Genomic DNA, 19,366 nt, shown 5'->3' on the forward strand with positions numbered 1-19,366 from the left:
ACCCATGTCGATGCGGATGAAGAACCCACGAACGAAACAACTGAAAAAAAAAAAACAATAATTATGGAAGAAACAAGCAAAAGATTGGAACTTCTTGCACCATGGAAGGTAATATTGGAGGGGAAAAGTGGAACCGCAAGGGAAAAAAGAAAAAGAAAACGAAATAAAAGAGTTGACATAAAAAGGGAATCGTATAAAATTATATCAGAAGTGATGGGTCACTCAAAGGATAGAATGGTCAAAACATATATATAAAAAAAAAAGGAGTGTTAAAGCCATAAGGGGAGTGAAAAAAGCGTGAGCCTTAAATAAATCATCGACCTCGACCAAAAAAATAAAAATAAATCATCGATGACATTTTCGATTAAAAAAAATTGGCACAATTGAAGGTTTATGAATAAATTGGCAAATTGTCAAAATGTTAAAGGCTAAATTGGTTAAAATAAAAAAGTTTACGACGGAATCATCGCAAGTACGACAGATTAAGGACTATTTAGAGAATTTCACTGTCGAAAGTGACATTATCATCGGCCTTATCCACACAGGTGTTTGGCCTTATCAGCGACGAGGGATCGGGTCCTCCAGCAAAGAAGCGGGAGGGCGCCCTCTCCCATCCAACAAGTAATGCTTCTCGAACTTGAAACCTCATTGCTAATAGGATTCAAAAGGCTTTTCCTTTCCCATGCAAAATCTTGTTCAACCAAACTTGATTCTGACACATCAGTAGGCACAAAAAGATTTAGAGATAATGCATAATAAAAGGATAAAATTAAATATTACAAAATAGAAAGGAAACTCAAGCGGCCAAAAAAAAAAAAAAGAGAGAGACCGGGATTGAGTCAAATCTGACCCGGGGTTTTGGTGACCCTGGACCAAGCTAGCGAAATCACACAACCCCGGGACAAATCTGGCCGTCGCGGGAGTCATGCGACCTTGGTGTTAGCGTGTCACCTAGTCGAGGTTGCACAACTTGAGGTCGGATTTGGGTCGAGTCGAGCAACCTAGGCCAAATCTAGCCCTCGAGGTCATCGGATCCCAACCATTCATCGCTTGGGGTCCCCCGACCCCGCCGAAGCCTGGAAAGCAAGTGTTTGGCTGCCTTGGCGGTGCCTCTCCCCGCCCATCTTCTCTCTCTTTTTTTTTTTTTAAAAGGTCTCGATAATTTATCTAGTTTACACCTAAAAATTACAAGTAAGCTTCAATTTATACGATCAGTATTGATGTGGTGCTTACCTATTTTTCCACGTCATCATTCCCACTTTATTTCAATTCAAACAAAAAACATGTACTTTTTTTTTGTCAGAAAAAACATGTACTTTAAAAATCCAATTACGCAAAAGGTAGTTCAAGGACCTGATCGAACAATACGAAACAATTCGGCAACTTCTTATACTTTTTCCCTCCATTACATTGCGACTCTATTTCCTTCTATTAAATCCACAATAAATGTGCTTATCGAAATATAAATTTGAAGTTTTGGGTTTATTAGAGCAGTATATTCTATACGATCTATCAAATTACTCAAAAGAGCTTTGCCTAAGGATACTTATATTCTCACAATGTGAACGTTGAATGTAGTCACACTAAAATTTTCAAAAAGAGAAGGTACTCGTTTGTTTTAAAGTCAATCTGGTACTCTTATTTGGGTTGGGATGAAACTACATAGATGTTCTAGAAGCGCCACACGTGACCATTACATGCCCATCGCATAATTTCGAGAAAATTGTCAAATAAGTCCTAAACATATTTTAATTATATCAATTCAATTTGAAACTTTTTGTATTTGTGTCAATTCAGTCTATTTAGACGGCTGATCTTGAAGTGACACTGCCGACATTGACGTTAATATTTTTAAATAATGTTTTAATATTTTTTTCTCTTCTTTTCTTTAGTTTTTTTTTTCCCCAATGCTTAGGGCCGGCAAGGGATGGGACACCCTTGCCTAGATCTAGCAAGGGCCACGACACCCTCACTAGATCTAGCCGGGCGAGGGGCACGATGGCCTCGCTCAATCTAGGCAACCGTGGCCATCGGCCAATGCCAACGATGGCGTCCCGACCCTCGGAGGTCATCATATCCCAACCATTCATCGCTTGGGGTCCCCCGACCTTGCAGAAGCCTGGAAAGCAAGTGTTTGGCTGCCTTGGCGGTGCCTCTCCCTACCGCCTCCCGCATGTTCTCTCTTTTTTTAAAAGACGGTCTCGATAATTTATCTAGTTTACACCTAAAAATTACAAGTAAGCTTCAATTTATATGATCGGTATTGATGTGGTGCTTACCCGTTTTTCCACGTCATCATTCCCGCTTTATTTCAATTCAAACAAAAAACATGTACTTTTTTTTTTTTGTCAGAAGAAACATGTACTTTAAAAATCCAATTACACAAAGAGCAGTTCAAGGACCATATCGAACGATAAGAAACAATTCGGCAACTTCTGATATTTTTTCCCTCCATTACATTGCGACTCTATTTTCTTTTATTAAATTCACAAGAAATGTGCTCATCGAAATAGTTTTGGGTTTATTAGAGCAGTATATTCTATACGATCTATCAAATTACTCAAAAGAGCTTTGCCTAAGGATACTTATATTCTCACAATGTGAACGTTGAATGTAGTCATACTAAAATTTTCACAAAGAGAAGGTATTCATTTCTTTTAAAGTCAATCTGGTACTCTTATTTGGGTTGGGATGAAACTACATAGATGTTCTAGAAGCACCACACGTGACCATTACGTGCCCACAGCATAATTTGGAGAAAATTGTCAAATAAGTCCTAAACATATTGTAATTATGTTAATTCAATCTTAAACTTTTTGTATTTGTGCCAATTCAACCTATTAGGCAGGCTGGTGCTGAAGTGGCTAGCACTGCCGACATTGACGTTAACTTTTTTAAATAATGTTTTAAATTTTTTTTCTCTTTTCCCAATCCTTAGGGCCATCGAGGGATGAGACACCCTTGCCTAGATCTAGCAAGGGCCACGACACCCTCACTAGATATAGCTAGGCGAGGGCCACGACGGCCTCGCTCAATGCGGGCGAACGAGGCCGTTGCCCAATGCCAACGAGGGCGTCCCGACCCTCATTGGCCCTAAGGGTAGGGGGAAAAACTAAAGAAAATAAAATAAAAAATTATTTAAAAAATTCACATCAACGCCGACCGGTCAAATGGCCTGAATTGAATACAATAAGTTTATGACTAAATTGCAAAAAAAAAAAAAAAAAATTATGACTTTTTGTTAAGGTAAATTACTTCAAATCATTTGAAAGGCTGAAAACTCCAGAATCGCTTATGCGGAAGATTGCTCAGAGCGCATCAGTTTGTCATCTATTGAGAGCCAGGAATTTGATGGCCCATGAAGGCAAATTGTCTGTGGACGATGATGTTAAACCCGTCGAGCATGATGCCGGTATTCACGATGATAGTCCCAACAAGTGAGGAAAGGTAGCCCAAAAAAAAAGCCTTGAATTGGAATTAGAAACTGCAGAATCTTGAGTTCATCCATTAATTTTCCTTCAGGAGAGGGATGGATTGCTGGAACTAGTTGGCTAAAACTTTTTACTAAGCATTCGAAGCGAAGTGATCGAACGGGGTCAACTACGCAACCAAGTTACTCTATTGCCAATGAAAACTCTTTACGCTTCATCAGCTGTATAACCTTCCCAGCACTTTTGGTTGTGAAGCACTCCAACGTCCCCACAAGTTCTCCAGAAGTGAAGCAAACGCCACCCAGACCAGATTGAAGTAGAGAAGAATCCTTCCCTAAGCCAAAGATCTCGCCGACCCCCTCAGGAAGCCTGCGTATTCGAAGGGTACAGTGCTCGTAGACGACCCGAGCTGAAAATATAAACGTTGAAAAGTTTGACAGCGAAATTTCATGGTTTATTATGCACGTCGTGATTGACCAAGTTCATCATGATGCAAGGTTAGGCCGAAGTCTAGGGATCAAGGAAGCAGGTTCCATTCCATGCTACAGCCCCTCAAAAAATGTCTGATACAGATCGGTCCAACCCTACTTTTTATTCACATTTTGCAATCAACCTAACTCCTTAGATATTAGTCTTGGCCACGGAGTAAAAAATGATAGCCGTGTGGCCCAAGTCCACCTTGATCTTGAATCAGAGACATCTGATCTGAGCTGTTGAAGACCCATGTGGGAAAATCCCTAACCAAATTCTTTTTTATTGCAGAACATGGAGTTGGTCACCTAATAACAATGTCTGATGTGACATTGGTGTGGAGGCTCATGGTTGACATTCTAAGGAAAAAGAAACGAAACTGCAGCTGTCTTACGTTCAATTAATTTGGCCGGGAGCTGTCAGCCTCTTGACTTTCTTATTTTTCTGGAAGAGAACTCATGGCAAACTGCGATTTTCTTGTTCTTTCTGTCGTCCCCCTCAAGTCTGCCTGAGCTGGTCCATGTCCATACAGGGAGCAAGAACTTAATATTAAAGGGTAGAACAAAATTTCCCAGAAAACATGATTAAAATATGATTAAACCCGGAAAACATCTCGAATGTTTCGACCATTATGACTTCTCCAAATCGAGCGAAAACCTTTCGAAGTCACGTCCGCTGATTGCCAACAGCACTGTATATCCAGAACTTCTCACACCAATCGCAGTTGAATGAAGACGCCTTCATGCTGAAGAAATCGCCAGAACTAATTCAATTTTCTTCCATTTTTCAGGAGATTTAACGAGGTAGTCAATTCCTTAAATCCATGACTATTTTCCATGTTAATGATTCCAGCTGACTCGAAAAAGGATTCCTTATTGTGTAGTCCCTTAAAATTAGTTACGTGAGGATTACTGCAATTAATTATGAATTGTTCAGTTGATGCATCTACTATTCTTTCTTTCTACGCCCAGCACACCAACTGGTCATTTAGGACAACCTTAAGAATACAGAAACCTTCCGGTGATATGCGTGAACTCAATATAAACTTCAAGGGTTTAGCTTGTTTTCAAATTTACCGGTGAATCTGCAATCAAAGTTAGTTGATTTCTATCTACTCATCGGACTAATCTGCAGGGCATCTTGAGAGAATTGTGTTGACATTGAACCAAAGAACTCCTCTGTTTGATCAGACTGGGTAAGTCGGTGAATTCATCAGCGTCGTTTGGATTTTCCTAACCAATTGTAATTGCCTTTTAACCTTTCCTCTGATGAAATGACAGGCGATGGTTATGGAGGATGTGCTTCTGCATGGAACGCTTAACTTGACGATATTCGAAGTTGATGGAATTTCTGGAGGAAAATCTGCTGTTTTCTTTCATAAGGTATACAATCTCCTACCGAAAATGTTAATGCCGTTTTGAAGCAAATGTATTGAGTTAACTCTCATCTTTAATAGTCATCTTTTCTGCATATCGTTTTGCCTTTCGACATGAAGAAGGGCGGAGAGGATAGTAGGGAATATATCTCTGGCAATAGATTTAATGTAAGCAAAGTAGATCATGATTCCAAGTTGAAAATTTTCTGAAGAGGATAATTACTATGCTTGAAAAATGATCTCTTTAAAAGTTTCCGCTGAAATGCTCACTAGTACAAGCTTGTCTAGCTTCTCCGGGTTTCAGAACATTCTCTGTTCTCTGTCTTCTGTGAGCTAATGTTGATGTTAGATCCTGTACCTTAACTTCTAGTATGTCTTAACAACTCCACGCAGCTAGCAAAGGAAATTGGAAAATGTATCGGGTGCGGAAGACCCACGTTCAAACTTTATACTACGGTCGATATAGGCAAAACTCGAGTTTCGCAAACCCGACTAACGGAAAGTGGTCACTGCAACCCAATATGGAACGAGTCCTTCCACATATACTGCGCCCACTCGGCTTCTCAAATTACCTTCTCCATCAAGCAAGCTGATCCTATCGGAGCAACTGTGATCGGAACTGCTTCGCTTCCCATTAGGGAGATCGTGAAGGGACAAGAAGTCGAGAGGTGGCTGGAGATATCAAGGGGAGAACACACATCCCTCCACCATGGTTCGAAGATCCATGTCAAGCTGAAATTTGATAGCGCCGCTGGAGACCCGCACTGGTCTAAAGGGATTCGGAGTCCTGACTTTCCGGGAGTGCCTCACACATTCTTCGAACAAAGGAAAGGTTGTAAAGTCACTCTTTATCAAGATGCTCATGTCGAAGACGGCTTTAGCCCGAAGATCCATCTGGCCGGCGGCAAGCACTATGAGCCTCATCGCTGTTGGGAGGATATTTTTGATGCGATATCAAATGCCAAGCAATTGGTTTATATAGCTGGATGGTCGGTGTACACGAAGATCACATTGATCAGGGATCTAAAGAGGCGAAAACCAGGAGGAGACATGACCCTCGGAGACCTCCTGAAGATGAAAGCTGACGAGGGCGTCACTGTCCTAATGCTCGTTTGGGATGACAAAACCTCGGTTCGAGATCTTAAGAAAGATGGAGTGATGGCTACTCATGATGAAGACACTAGGAGTTTCTTCCATGGGACTAGAGTTCATTGTGTCCTATGCCCTCGGAATCCAGATAATGGCCGGGGCCTTGTTCAAGGTACGGAGATTGCTGCTATGTTCGCGCATCACCAGAAGATGGTGGTGGTTGATAGCGAGGCGTTGGGTGGAGAATCCGGGAAGAGAAGGGTTGTTAGCTTCATCGGCGGAATCGATCTCTGCGACGGGAGATACGATACTCCTTCCCATCCCCTGTTCAGGACATTGGACTCGGTTCATCACAGCGATTTCCACCAGCCGAATTTCAAAGGCGCGTCCATCAAGAAAGGCGGACCAAGAGAGCCTTGGCACGATGTGCATTGTCGGCTCGAAGGCCCAGTAGCCAGAGATGTGTTGATCAACTTCGAGCAAAGATGGAGAAAGCAAGGACAAGGCGACAACTTGCTTGTCAAAGTGAATGCCGATGTATTCATGTCACCATCTGAAGAAGTTTTGCTCGATGATAGCGAATCGTGGAACGTTCAATTGTTTCGCTCCATCGACGGCGGGGCGGCTATTGGATTGCCAGACATCCCAGGCGATGCGGCGAACCACGGCATCGTTAGGGGCAAAGAATACCCCATTGAGAGAAGCATCCAAGATGCTTATATCAACGCAATTCGACGGGCGAAGAATTTCATTTACATCGAGAACCAATACTTCCTGGGAAGCTCATTCTCGTGGGAGTCTAGCGACACCAAGGTCGAGGAGGCCGGCGCTCTTCCTCTTCATCTTATCCCCAAAGAGTTGTCGCTAAAGATTGTTAGCAAGATTGAAGCAGGGGAGAGATTCGCAGTGTATATCGTCCTCCCGATGTGGCCGGAGGGAGTTCCAGAGAGTCAGTCAGTTCAAGCTATATTGCACTGGCAGAACCGGACGATGGAGATGATGTACAAGGATGTAGCACGGGCCATCCGCGACAAGGGGCTCAACGCAGACCCGACGGACTACTTGACATTCTTCTGCTTGGGCAATAGAGAGACTGAAAAACACGGGGAATACATACCTGCTGAGCAGCTAGAACACGATTCAGATTACCAGAGGGCACAGCATGCGAGGCGATTCATGATATACGTGCACGCCAAGACGATGATCGGTACGAAATCTTTGTATTGTCAGTTCACTCCTAAGTTAAAGTTTGCTGTTAAACAGATAGACTAACTCTTGTGCTGTTTAGTCGACGACGAATACATAATCGTTGGATCAGCCAACATCAATGAGAGGTCAATGGACGGTGCCAGGGACACCGAGATTGCGATGGGAGCGTACCAGCTGCATCATCTAGCCAACGAACGACACCGAGCCAGAGGCCAGGTCTACGGCTTCCGGATGTCCTTGTGGCACGAGCACCTGCGCGAGCATCACCACTCCTTCGATCACCCCGAGAGTTCGGAGTGCGTCCAGATGGTGAACCAGATCGCTGATCGCAATTGGAGGCTATACTGCTCGAAGAAACTTGATCGAGACTTGCCGGGTCAATTGCTCAAGTACCCAATTACAATCACTGAGGATGGAAAGGTTGCAGAGCTACCTGGTATGGAGTTTTTTCCAGATACAAAGGCTAAAGTTCTTGGGTCCAAATCACATGTCCTACCATCACTACTCACTACATAGAAATAAAATTCAGTGCATAATAATTGTTCACTAGTCACAGAATTACTCAATTTTTAGTTGTTCTTAAAAAAGATTGATTTATTACTTTCCGTATATATGTCAATGTATTTACATTAAAATATGCTTTTTCAATTAGTACGAGGTTAATGCTGTTGTGTCCATGTCGTTGCAAAACATAATCTAAGTTTTGGATATTATGTTGTGGTCCATAAATGGCTACTGAATTACTTGAAGAGTGGAATTTATGGCAAGAAAGGATAAGAGCTATGTTGCAGTTTATGGCCAGTGAGGATGATTGCTATGCCAACTTCAATAAAAGGAGAAAAAGGCAAGTTAGAATTTCGTGAAAGCATGGTGCTGGGTTGGCTTTGGTTAACTGTGACCCAGATTATGGGACTAATTTGAAGCATTAAATATTGATCAATTCGTATAATTGGTTTATTTGGAAGACGGTTTCAATAGGGAATTATGAGTGAATCGGGCCGAGTCGTTACAGATTGTATTAGCCCCCTTTTGTTATATATATATGATTTGACAAATGTTAGCCATCATAGATAGTGGAGGTGAAGGGAAGCGGTCCTCATAAATGTCGGTCAGCATAGATCCGGGTGAGGGTCATGAGCCCTCATTGAAGGGCTAGTGGAGGTCGCCGGCCCTCAATCGGTGGCCGGCAAGGCTGCCGGCCAACACCCTAAAAAAAGAAAATTAAAAAAGACAGAAAAAATTATTAAAAAATAAAAAGTAATTCAAAAATTTTAAAATATTACAATGTTACCGGACACGCCAACGTTGACCGGACAAATGGACTAAATTAGCATGATTGCAAAAAATTTATGACTCTATTGAAAAAAAAAATTATGGCTGAATTAACACAATTATAATAGATTTATGACTTTTTTAGTAATTTTCTCTATAAAAAATTGAGTTACGCATGCTATGTACTTAAAAAGACTAATCTATGTCCAAATTCTTCGTATCCTTATTTCCACAAGAGTAGTCAAAGCCCACTCACATCATCCTTTGCTAATCTCCAATATAATAATCTTGTTCTAATCACTTTATGAGGAAGAAAGAAATTCGACGTACATGATCTCATCTAACAAGTTAGGCGTGGGAGATGAGATGGGTGACGTGGAAGCCCCTTCTTCTTCTCTGGTTTTAAAATTCTTGGCCAATGAGAGAGAGAGATCCAAAAGATACGGATTAGTGATCGTAATCATTAATTTAAGTTTGACACCACGTACTTTTCTTGGTGACAAATGACGATTGTCTATGTGGTTTGTCCAATATTGGAACATCCCCTACATAAGCTCCCACGACAAGCAAAGTAAAATGAGTACATGAATACTGCCCCCTTTATGTAATTTAGATGAAGTAATTCTAGAAGTAGGGTTAAGATATAAATGATAGTAAAGGTGTAGTCTTTTTTCGAGATAAATGATGGAAAATGTGTGATTATTTAAGATAAATGATGCAAATTGTGACGACACCTAGGCAACATGAAGTAGAAGTGTAATTCTCGTTTTGTTTAGTACATTAAGAGAAAAATTACCTGAAAAGTCTTAAACATATTGTTCATCGATCAATTCTGTTTTAAATCATTCAATTGTGATAATTTAGTCATAAATATTTAGACAATTTACAAATGTAATCCTTCAAGCTAATTATGCCCGAAAATCGTTGACGTGATTGTTGAAGTTGTCGTCTTACATTGCTTGACAACGGGTCGACAACATGTCATATATACTCTTTATATTCATATAGCCTTTCTCCACCTATCGGTTTAAACTTTTGGGTTTGACTTTCGAATATGGTATCAGAGCCCTTTCGTGAATGTTTGTCAATCCCCTGTTAGTCAAATTTCACATATTGCTCGTAATCCGGCTTGCATATGAGAGGGTGTGTTGAAGTTGTTATCCCACATCGCTTGAAAATGGGTCCCACATGCTCTTTATATTCATGTGATCTCCCTTCACCTATCAGCTTAAGCTTTTGGATTGAACTTTTTAAAGCCCAATCACTTAGGATGCATTTATTTAATGAAAACTGGGCTTGTATCGCTTACAAAAATAAATGAATGTAAAATATTTCGTCTTTTGAAAATAATTAAACACGAATTATTATTGATAATAAAAATATTTAATTAATCATTTTAAATCTTAAGTAATCCGTAAACCAAACGCTTTAAAAAAATCGTTCTGCTTTCCCAAGAGAATAATCATAGTTTCTACTTCGTTGTCAACAATAGTTTCCTTTTACTGATGACTATATAAAAGGAATCTACTTGTCGAGCACCTATTGCAGCCTCAGCCAAAGACATGAAATTACTTTGACTGCAAGTACAAGTTCACTTCTAATCAAACCATGGTATTGGCCCAAAAGAAAAATCAATTAGATTATTAATAAGGGTATGGGGTTAGGCAGCAACTTATGGAGTTTATCATTCTGCTTCGCCCTAACAAGAAACTGACATCATCCAAGACCACTCTTTTCTTGGCACTGCCGTGTACAACACCAACACAAGACATAGCAATCCGTGATTGGATCTCATGGGGTGCTTTTTCTTGGGTTGTCAGATTAAACTAATCAGATGTTCCATCACGATAAGACGGTTATTAAACTCCGCTTAGAAAACATGAACCCCATTTTCTCCGCCGATTTTCGGATGGTGACTCGTTCGGCTGCGATAGCAAAATGTTGGAGAAGAGTTGCGATTGCTCGAAAGGTTGAATCGACGAGTTATATGGGCTAACCGGGTGTTGTGGCTTGCTAAATTACTTGCTAAGTAGTCTTCTACCCTAACAAATCTCAACATCGATATCGAGTAGCTATGAGGGCTCGTTTGGCCACGAGGGCGATTCTCACTCTGCAATGACAGTAATCCATGAGATCTCTTATATAACCCAGATAGATACCGATATACATCGAGAGAGGGCATATCAATCAACAATTCCTTCAAATATTGATATACATATGGAGGATCCATCAACCGAATATTATACGAAATTATCAACATTTTATTTGAGCTAATAACCAGCTTTTTTCTCAACAAAGTAACCCAGTGAAAAAGCTGGTAAATTAAAAGAAAGTCAAATGAAGCGTAGGTAACTCATTTGGTAATTCGTACTTGGTTGATAACTTAGTCGGAGAAAAGTAGATAAATCATTTAAAGGACAAAAAAAAAAAAAAAGAATCACATGCTTACGTAGGTGGTTCCATAGTTGATGAATGTGTTCTCTCTCTCGATTCAGCACTATATAAACCTTCACTCTCCACCCTCATTATCTCATCACCTCACCCTTCACTCTTGCTCATTCCCCTCTTCTCTACACCATCGACCAAGCCAAGACACCAAAACATGAACCTCGTCCCGAGCTCCGACGGAGCATCGTTGGCCACGGCCATGGCGGTCTCGGGCACGTTGATCCTCTTCGCCATAGGCTTCCAAAAGTCCTACTCGACCACCCGCGGCATAGTCGACCACATCGCTGAATTCTCGGACCCAGACATCCCGTCTTGCACGATCTCCGGTACGCTTAAAAGCTTTCGACTACACATATGTAAACTCTAATCTGCACTGCAAGTACTCCATAACTGATCGGGCCGTGGCCCTTGTGCAGGCGCAACCAAGAAGAAGAAGAAGATCAAGAGAGAGAAAGCAAGGCGGAGTGTCCACTTCGAAGAGGATGTTGCAGGCCCTGATTGTTACAATGAGGAGTTCGAGATTCGTCGTGACGGGAATAATGAAAACGATTCTAAAATTAATGATTATCGTTCTTCGTCAAGCACAAAGTCCAAAAGCTCGTCCAAGTTCGGAGGAATGCCAGCGAACAGAGCGGCGCTTTACGAAGCAGTTCTCAGGGATCGCATCCGTCACAGAGTGGCCAGTTGCTATCGATAATTCGCTTTCTTTATTTTCACGTGAAAAGAAGAGGATGAAAATATCACGTTTGTATAATATCTCCATCATCAGCCAATTAGTATATTCCGATAAATATTCTATATTTTCTCTTCTTTTTTTATCCTTTTTTTTTCTAGCTCTTTTTTTTTTTTTCCTTATGTTCTACCTTGGTATGAAGCAAGGATGTGTAAGGAGCCCATAGAGATTGATATGTGGGCTCAAATGTGTATTTTTTTTAATGAATGTGTGGAAGGAGGAGGTTTTTCTTAAGTAAAATCTTTTGGTTGGTTGTCCCATTTATGTAATTGTAGTAAGGCTATCTAAGAATCACAAGTGCCACAACTTACTTAAACAGTTAAACTTAATTTAGATGTCATGCTATATGGAATGCTAATTAATTGGGTAGCTAGAGACCAAAGCAGAATCACTTTGTTTCCTCGACCCAAAAAAAAAAAACCGAAAACTCAGGGAAGAACGCTTGACCAACTAGCTCTCCTCGCTCGACCAACCAGCTCCACCGCCGCCAATCGCACCGCCGCCAACCGCCGTCTGTTGGAGAAAAAGGAAAAGAAAATAGAATACAATTACCTTTTTAAAAAAATAAAAAAAAAATTAATTTTTTAGAAAAAATTTAACAAAATCACTAGATTTGTATTGGATGAAAGTGTTTTAGCAAATATTCAACGATTTGGTTAAATATAGAAGTGTTTAAGTAATACGGTCGGGTTAAGTATGGGTCGTGTCGAGTATGGATCATTAAATTTATACCGCATGAAAATAGATCAATATGGATCCGACTAAACCCGACCCGACCCACCCATTTGACACATTTAGTCGTAGTCCAATTCCATCACTTTATGTTTCTGACTTTTGTAATCTTGTTTTTTTATACTTTGCAACATTTATGTTTATCGTAGCAAGCAATTTAAATGCAAACTTTGTGGAGCAGTACCATTGAGCTTATGTTCAATCCGTCTCTACATGATAAACACTTGAAGGAGTCTAGGGTTATTCAAACTTCTTTCATAAGCTAATTTAAATGTAAATTCGTGGCAAAAATTTAAGTGCAAATTGCCTACTAAGCTTATGTTTTTTTATTAAGGATCTTGCATATTTCTTCATACTCAAAAAAATAAATAGACTAATTATGGATTATGCATTATCTGTATTTATTTTAGTAGTGATGCTATATAAGTTGACTTTATAGTGGCAAGATGTAATTATTTGACTTGAATAAAAAAAATGGGAAGAGAAATTGTTTCCGGAAACATAAATTTTATACACTTACCAAACGCATTTCTGTTCGGGAATGGAAATTTTGTGCAATTATCAAACACGTTCTGATTTTCTAAAACTCGTGTAGGAAATAGAATCAGGAAAAATCAATTATTTGGATCAGAATCATTATGAGACACACCTCAAGTGCCGGAGAATACATGATCAATGCAAATCAAGATGGATTTGTGGAGGTGTTTTAAGCATCCCAGTAATGATTCGCATGGAAAATACAGTTATTTCGAGTAAAATCCGGTGGACCAAACTTCTTTGCATCAATTCAAACTATATGTCGAATAGTTAGAGAACCCCGAAACCACCTTTTCTGTATTTATTGTTGAAGTTTGTTTGTAAAACAAACAAAAAGTTGCCTTTTCAAATCCTACATAAGATAGAAAGAAGAATGCAAGTCTTTTTATTAGTTAGAAGGCTACTATAGTCTTTAAAATAAAAAAAAAAAATGAGCAAGTGGGTTAGACCCCACTATAACCCGCATGCATAAATAATTAACCGACAACTGTTCACGTAGGAGTTAAAGTTAATTTCTATTTTATTCGTAGTATTTACTTTTGAATTTTAATACAATGAAGAGTTACAATTTTTCAGACACGACAGTTTTCGGACAATGAAAGGTTGTGTCCGTCCGAATGGTAGTTTTCACACATGAATAGTAATGTCCAAATTGTGATTTTTCGGACATGAACGGTTGTGTCCAAATGGTGGTTTTTACACACAAACAGTTATGTCTGAATTGCAATTTTTCGGACATGAATGGGTGTGCTTGTATGGGTGGTTCGAACACCAAGAGGTGTGTTTTATTCGTATTATAAAATGGACAATTCTGTTCATTTTCAGTTGTTCCTTTTCATTCTTCCGTTTTCATTCAAAAGAGAAACAATCATTTTTTCAATTATTTTCGCAGAGAGTTTTAGGAGATTTACTGGAATTTCTATCACGTATTCTCCCGGTGATTTTGTTGTATCTTGAAGAGAATTTGCCAGAAACCTATAGCCATTTCGTAGGCAAATTGATCTTAAAAGAAAGTGATTACACACCTCAAAGTCCAATTATATTGTTACTCCATTTGCTTTGATTATTTTCCAACATTTATTATTGGGTGACTGATTTCTACTAAGATAATGACCTCATCATCATGAGGATGGAAATTTTTATATGTAAAAGAAGTAATCAACTTACTTTTCTCAGCTATGGCAGCTGATTGGCCATGGGAGGTAAGAGAGAAGCTCCCAAGTCTTATCCTCATCTTCCCCGTTCGTCCTCTAGTGTGATCACTTCAAGCATTTGCATCAACATAGTTTTGCTTTGTATGTTTTTCTAATGGAGCATTAATAGATTCGTTCATGTAAGTTGGACCTGGCGTATGACCTCATCTAACATTGTTGGTGGGGCAAAGTGGGTGGTGACGAGAGAGCTCTCATCTTTCCTACTATTCGACGTATAGTTTGAGTTGCTTAGTTTAAGAACGAAATGGCGGAAAGCGGATTTCCCCATTCTTCCTCTTCTTAACGTAGGATATTGGGACAATTGACGCGATTGGTTTCTATTGATACACGCAAATTTAACTCATGCGCGCGTATCAAATGAAGCTCGACTAGTAGTTTTACCTACATTAGCTCGAAGTTAGCATGAGCGGGACTCGTGGGAGAGGGCGCGATCTGAATCGTCGAGATCTCGCGCGCCCGAACCGAGTGCTTGAATATTCAACCAACTCTCCACCAACGAAAGAAATTTTGTCATTGACTAATTTCAGGTAAGCTTGTGAACTATTAAATGCAAATGAATTCGTTAAATAGGTGATGGGTAAGTTTGGATTGGCTTTTAGGAAAACTTTTTGTGAATATACAAAATGCCTTTAGGTTTAAGGGATTTTTTTATATGCAAGTGGTATTTGGTAAATCATAATTTGAAAGTGCATTGGAAAATAACTTTGATTTAATGCAGTATCTGGAAAAATGACACCTTGAAAAGCACTTTTACTATTTGAAAAACAAAAAAACTAAAAACCGACGAAAGATCGGCGATCGATAAGGTCAAATCTAGCTACTGCCAATCTCGCTTGGGTCGCGAGACCCCGGGCGATGCTCGCCTAGGTTGCGACCATAGGCGGCGATTGCTTAGGCCATGTGACCCCGGACAACCGCCACCTGAGGTTGCATGCCGGGGGTCGCGCCACCCGGGTCCCAAGCAATCGTCACTTGGGTCGTGAGACCCTCGCCTAGGATCAAGCAACCGTCGGCCAACCGTACACAACTCTCGATGGAGCTTCACCTACGTAGAATATTAAACCGTTCTTATGAGGACAAAATCGAAAAACCAAAAAAAAATTGGCAATGGTAGTTTTAGAAGAAACAAAAATTGACTAACCGCAGAGCGAGCTTTTCGAAAATGCTGAGAGCCCAAAATATGTGTGGACTTACCTTAGGTTCACAAGGCCAGCATTTGGCCAAAGGATTGGGCAAAAAATTTGCAAATAATCCTAATTTTCCCTCGGCCCTTTGGGAAAGTGGTTCCCAAATGCAGCCGGTATGTTACTTTGCTCTTGGTCTAGTCAATCCAAGCATTTTACTGCATCAATTGGACTGAATTCATCTCGGCCGTCAATCATACAGACCCTACCTATGGAATTCCACACGTCACCCAAGCGATCAACGGTCAAGATCGGCCCCATTCCTCGTAAATAAGCCGTAAAGTAAACTCCCCCGAGCAATTCCGACCCCAAAAGAAAAAGAGAGAGAGAGAACCTCGGAGCAATCAGTCCTAATCAGTCCTTTGTAATGACCATATCTTCTTCCATGGAGGACTTGAGGAGGCGTACGTGGCACTTGGAAATTGGGCTCGAGTCGTCCCAGTGGCCTTAATCCCAAATTGAGTTCGGATGTCAATGGAAGAGATTCGACGGTCGGTGGTGTCCATCTCCGAAACCAGCTGAGCCATTCATTCGACAAAACCACATGATTCGGCAAAGCTCGCTCTACAGTTTGCGATCGCGCCTTAATCTCTCCAAAACTTGATTCGTCGTCGTCTTCCTCTCTTTTCTTTTTCTTTTAACCTCACGTCACAGATTCTCGGTCCGTTTCTTGGGCCGAACAAGATTCAATTTTTGGGCTCGAGCCCGGGACATCATCGTCGTCGGAGGGCTCTTGGCCATCGTCGGCGCGCTCGGTCAACGAGAATTGGGGGGAATTCGAGGTAACAACTGCACCCAACGAGACGAAAATAGCCGCTACTTTTCTTGGCTGCGACGACCGAGGATCGACTTCTTTTTTCTTCTGATGAATTTTCCTTTTAATTTTCGATCCGAAAGCGACAGTATTCTTGCAATTCTGACTCCCACTTCTCGCTTCGGCATACGTTATTCGTAGCGTAGGTATCTGTTATTAATAAAGAAGAAACAAAATCCCATCTTTCGGTGTCATCGTTTTCTTGATTTGGGTCTTGACAGTAACATGGTGTTGCTCAGTAGCTCGAGCACAGTTTGGATCCGCCACATTCTCGCTTGCATGGGGTAAGCCCTCGATTCGTTCTTTTCTGATTTGTTTGGGTCCTCAGGAAGTGTTTTTGGCTGGTTTCTGGGAGAAATTTCTTGCCTTGATCGTGGTAGTAATTGTTGGCTTGTCGGACTCTGTTTTGTGCGTTGTTCTCTGCTTAATTTGGATTTACTATTTGGGTTGCGTCAAATTTGGTAATTTGTGGAGTTTGATTCTAGATGGGTTCCTGGATTTATCCATAGCGCTCTTGCCTCTTGACTAGTAGTCCTGTTTATTGAAATTGAAAGTGGAATAGTTTCTCCCTCAGAAACTATTTCAAGAAGAGAGCGCTTCTTGGTAATTTATCGTTAAAATGATTTGGAATGGATTTGTGATGCCCAATACCGAGAATAAGACCGGGGTTTGAATAATCGTATTTCTTGATCAGGTTCAATAGTGTGTTCCTTGCTGCTGGTAATTCTTGCTTACGTGATTAACATGGTTTATGACGTAGCAGTGGCTGCTTTGGATGCTATTCTAAGCCCACACCAATCATAGCTGTGGATGAACCGACCAAGGGGCTTCGAATTCAAGGGCAGACTGTGATGAAGCCCAGCTTTTCCGATGATTTCTGGAGCAGTAGCACTTTTGATGTGGATAATGGCGCTTTTCAATCTCAGAGAAGCCTGTCGTCTATCAGCACGTTGACTATTAATCAGAGCAACGACTCCGAGTTTGTAAATCACGGTGCGCTTTCAACTCCATGTTGCTTGTTCTGGTATGGGGAGAAGTGCTCCATCGTTGTGACAGTTTTTGCTGCTGATGAGCTTAGTGCTTCGCATGAATTTTTATGCCCACTTTAAGGTGTTTAGTCTGCTGTTACTCTTGTCACCTTATGTAATGTTGCAGCTTTACTGTTGCAGGCCTTATACTATGGAATGAGAGCAGGCTGCAATGGATTGGAAATGGGAGTTCCAGGGATCAAACTAAACAGAAGCGTGGGCGTACATTGAGGTGCGTACTCTAGCCATCTCCTCCTCTTTGTTTGCAAAATCTTGCTCGCTGCTACTTTCTCTCCATTTTCTTCGGTGCATCTTCGTTCTAACTGATATTAGCAACTCAATCAACCCAATTACTATCACGTGGAAGTAATTAAGAAAGTTCAAAGAGTTATGCCATCTTTTAAACCCGATTTGGGGTCTATAAATCAAATTGGCTCAGTTGCTAGAGAGGCCTTTCATTTTCCAGAGATCAGATTGGAGCTTTTATCTCATTAAACCCGTCCCATACCTCACGCAATGAGAATGAAAACGGGAAATAAAATAATAATTAGGCTTGCGTGTAAAGAAGATTTAAGAAGATTATAATATGAGGAAACTACCTGTAGAGGACTGGTTTGCCTCACATTATACAGCTCGGGTCAACCAAATGGGTACTATAGGGTGTGTGACCCCGTCAATCCCCGAACCAACTATTTCGATCCTCAGATTCCATGGATTCAGCTACATGATGTACTTCATGAAGCTATCCATCATCTCATTATTAAGTTCATGGCATATAATGTCATGCTGTTCCTTGCACACTGACAAGCTGTCAGCATCTCGGTATCAAGTTTTGTTGCTTCAAAAATCACTTCATATTATGTTTTCTACTGATATAAAGCATTTACTCATCATATGCTTTTGGAGTGAAGTGAGAAGAATATATTGTGTGGTAAGCTTATGCGACTGTCGGCAGTCCTATATGTACATATCCTCACCTTCATTTGGTCCGTCACATTCACAGAACATGTATATAGTTATACACTTTCAGACACCTAGTATTCTTCTGTTTGTGATTATACTTTCTGAATATATGCAGTTGGAATACCACTTATGAAAGCGTACTCGCTAGGAGAACTCCTTTCGCCAGGCCCGTCCCTTTATCAGTAAGTATGACAGAGTTGTATATTTCATCAGACATAGTGATGCCAATGCTATTGTACCAACAACTACTGCATACTTGCCAACTAAAACCCGTGATTTCTTCTTATGCTGAATTCGCAGGAAATGATAGAATTTCTGGTTGAAGCCTGGGAGCAGGAGGGGATGTATGACTAAGGAAGTATGTCCTGAGAAGTTCCCCATGTGTATCCTGCATTGATTCGTGATCTTACTCTGCCTCTTTAATGTTAACCGAGAGGTATTTGTATAGAGCTGAGAATATCAATGAAACACAAGAAACAGCCAATGATGTGAAGAAAGGTCTGTATCTCAGTTCTACCACCCGCTGTGATTCTGCCCTGGTCCGCGTGAACTTATGTGTTCTCTGTGCAGCACGCCGATCATGTTCTGTTGTATATCTGATCTTATATGTACAGATTAAGCTTGTTGGTTGTTGTATATTAGCCTAGATTCTTACACTTTGCAAACCTGGCGGGTCGCTCTAATATGATCAAACGCTTGATGGGTGCAGTATCAACTATCAAGATTGGAAAGCAGATGATGTCGTCGTCGTTCCGAGATTGTGATGGCTAGTGAAGCTATGTCTGTGAATTTGGATTAAGTTGCAAGTTCCATGACGCTACTGACGATCCTGAAAGCTTTCAGAGATAGAAAAAGCTGTTGCAGAA

The 19,366-nt window shown here is 40.7% G+C and overlaps 3 protein-coding genes across 3 annotated transcripts; all 3 read left to right on the forward strand.

Moving 5' to 3' along the window:
* The first annotated feature begins 4,939 nt into the window (after window positions 1–4,939).
* Window positions 4,940–8,246, forward strand: LOC115757124 (phospholipase D alpha 1-like). The gene is made up of 4 exons (XM_030697231.2): window positions 4,940–5,097; window positions 5,183–5,284; window positions 5,671–7,573; window positions 7,655–8,246. The coding sequence occupies exons 2-4, from the start codon at window positions 5,186–5,188 to the stop codon at window positions 8,089–8,091; spliced, it is 2,439 nt and encodes an 812-aa protein (XP_030553091.1). The 5' UTR covers window positions 4,940–5,097; window positions 5,183–5,185; the 3' UTR covers window positions 8,092–8,246.
* A 3,155-nt stretch (window positions 8,247–11,401) lies between these two features.
* Window positions 11,402–12,235, forward strand: LOC115757119. The gene is made up of 3 exons (XM_030697224.2): window positions 11,402–11,621; window positions 11,712–12,090; window positions 12,124–12,235. The coding sequence occupies exons 1-2, from the start codon at window positions 11,450–11,452 to the stop codon at window positions 11,990–11,992; spliced, it is 453 nt and encodes a 150-aa protein (XP_030553084.1). The 5' UTR covers window positions 11,402–11,449; the 3' UTR covers window positions 11,993–12,090; window positions 12,124–12,235.
* A 3,971-nt stretch (window positions 12,236–16,206) lies between these two features.
* Window positions 16,207–19,153, forward strand: LOC115757105. Its single transcript, XM_030697203.2, has 5 exons — window positions 16,207–16,793; window positions 17,273–17,502; window positions 17,679–17,769; window positions 18,616–18,682; window positions 18,801–19,153. Exons 1-5 carry the CDS (start codon window positions 16,735–16,737, stop codon window positions 18,852–18,854), a joined length of 501 nt encoding a protein of 166 aa, XP_030553063.1. The 5' UTR covers window positions 16,207–16,734; the 3' UTR covers window positions 18,855–19,153.
* Window positions 19,154–19,366: the final 213 nt, after the last annotated feature.

This window comes from Rhodamnia argentea, chromosome 4, assembly GCF_020921035.1.
Source record: "Rhodamnia argentea isolate NSW1041297 chromosome 4, ASM2092103v1, whole genome shotgun sequence".
NCBI classification, from domain to species: domain Eukaryota; kingdom Viridiplantae; phylum Streptophyta; class Magnoliopsida; order Myrtales; family Myrtaceae; genus Rhodamnia; species Rhodamnia argentea.

What these genes read in the sequence shown, in the direction of transcription:
- LOC115757105 (XM_030697203.2), top strand. Translation starts at nt 16,735, where the DNA reads ATGGTGTTGCTCAGTAGCTCGAGCACAGTTTGGATCCGCCACATTCTC. An exon ending in CACATTCTCGCTTGCATGGG is followed by an intron (nt 16,794 to 17,272) that starts GTAAGCCCTCGA and finishes ATGACGTAGCAG; the next exon opens with TGGCTGCTTTGGATGCTATT. An exon ending in AAGCGTGGGCGTACATTGAG is followed by an intron (nt 17,770 to 18,615) that starts GTGCGTACTCTA and finishes GAATATATGCAG; the next exon opens with TTGGAATACCACTTATGAAA.
- LOC115757119 (XM_030697224.2), top strand. Translation starts at nt 11,450, where the DNA reads ATGAACCTCGTCCCGAGCTCCGACGGAGCATCGTTGGCCACGGCCATG. An exon ending in CCCGTCTTGCACGATCTCCG is followed by an intron (nt 11,622 to 11,711) that starts GTACGCTTAAAA and finishes GCCCTTGTGCAG; the next exon opens with GCGCAACCAAGAAGAAGAAG.
- LOC115757124 (XM_030697231.2), top strand. Translation starts at nt 5,186, where the DNA reads ATGGTTATGGAGGATGTGCTTCTGCATGGAACGCTTAACTTGACGATA. An exon ending in CTGCTGTTTTCTTTCATAAG is followed by an intron (nt 5,285 to 5,670) that starts GTATACAATCTC and finishes AACTCCACGCAG; the next exon opens with CTAGCAAAGGAAATTGGAAA. An exon ending in GCACGCCAAGACGATGATCG is followed by an intron (nt 7,574 to 7,654) that starts GTACGAAATCTT and finishes TGTGCTGTTTAG; the next exon opens with TCGACGACGAATACATAATC.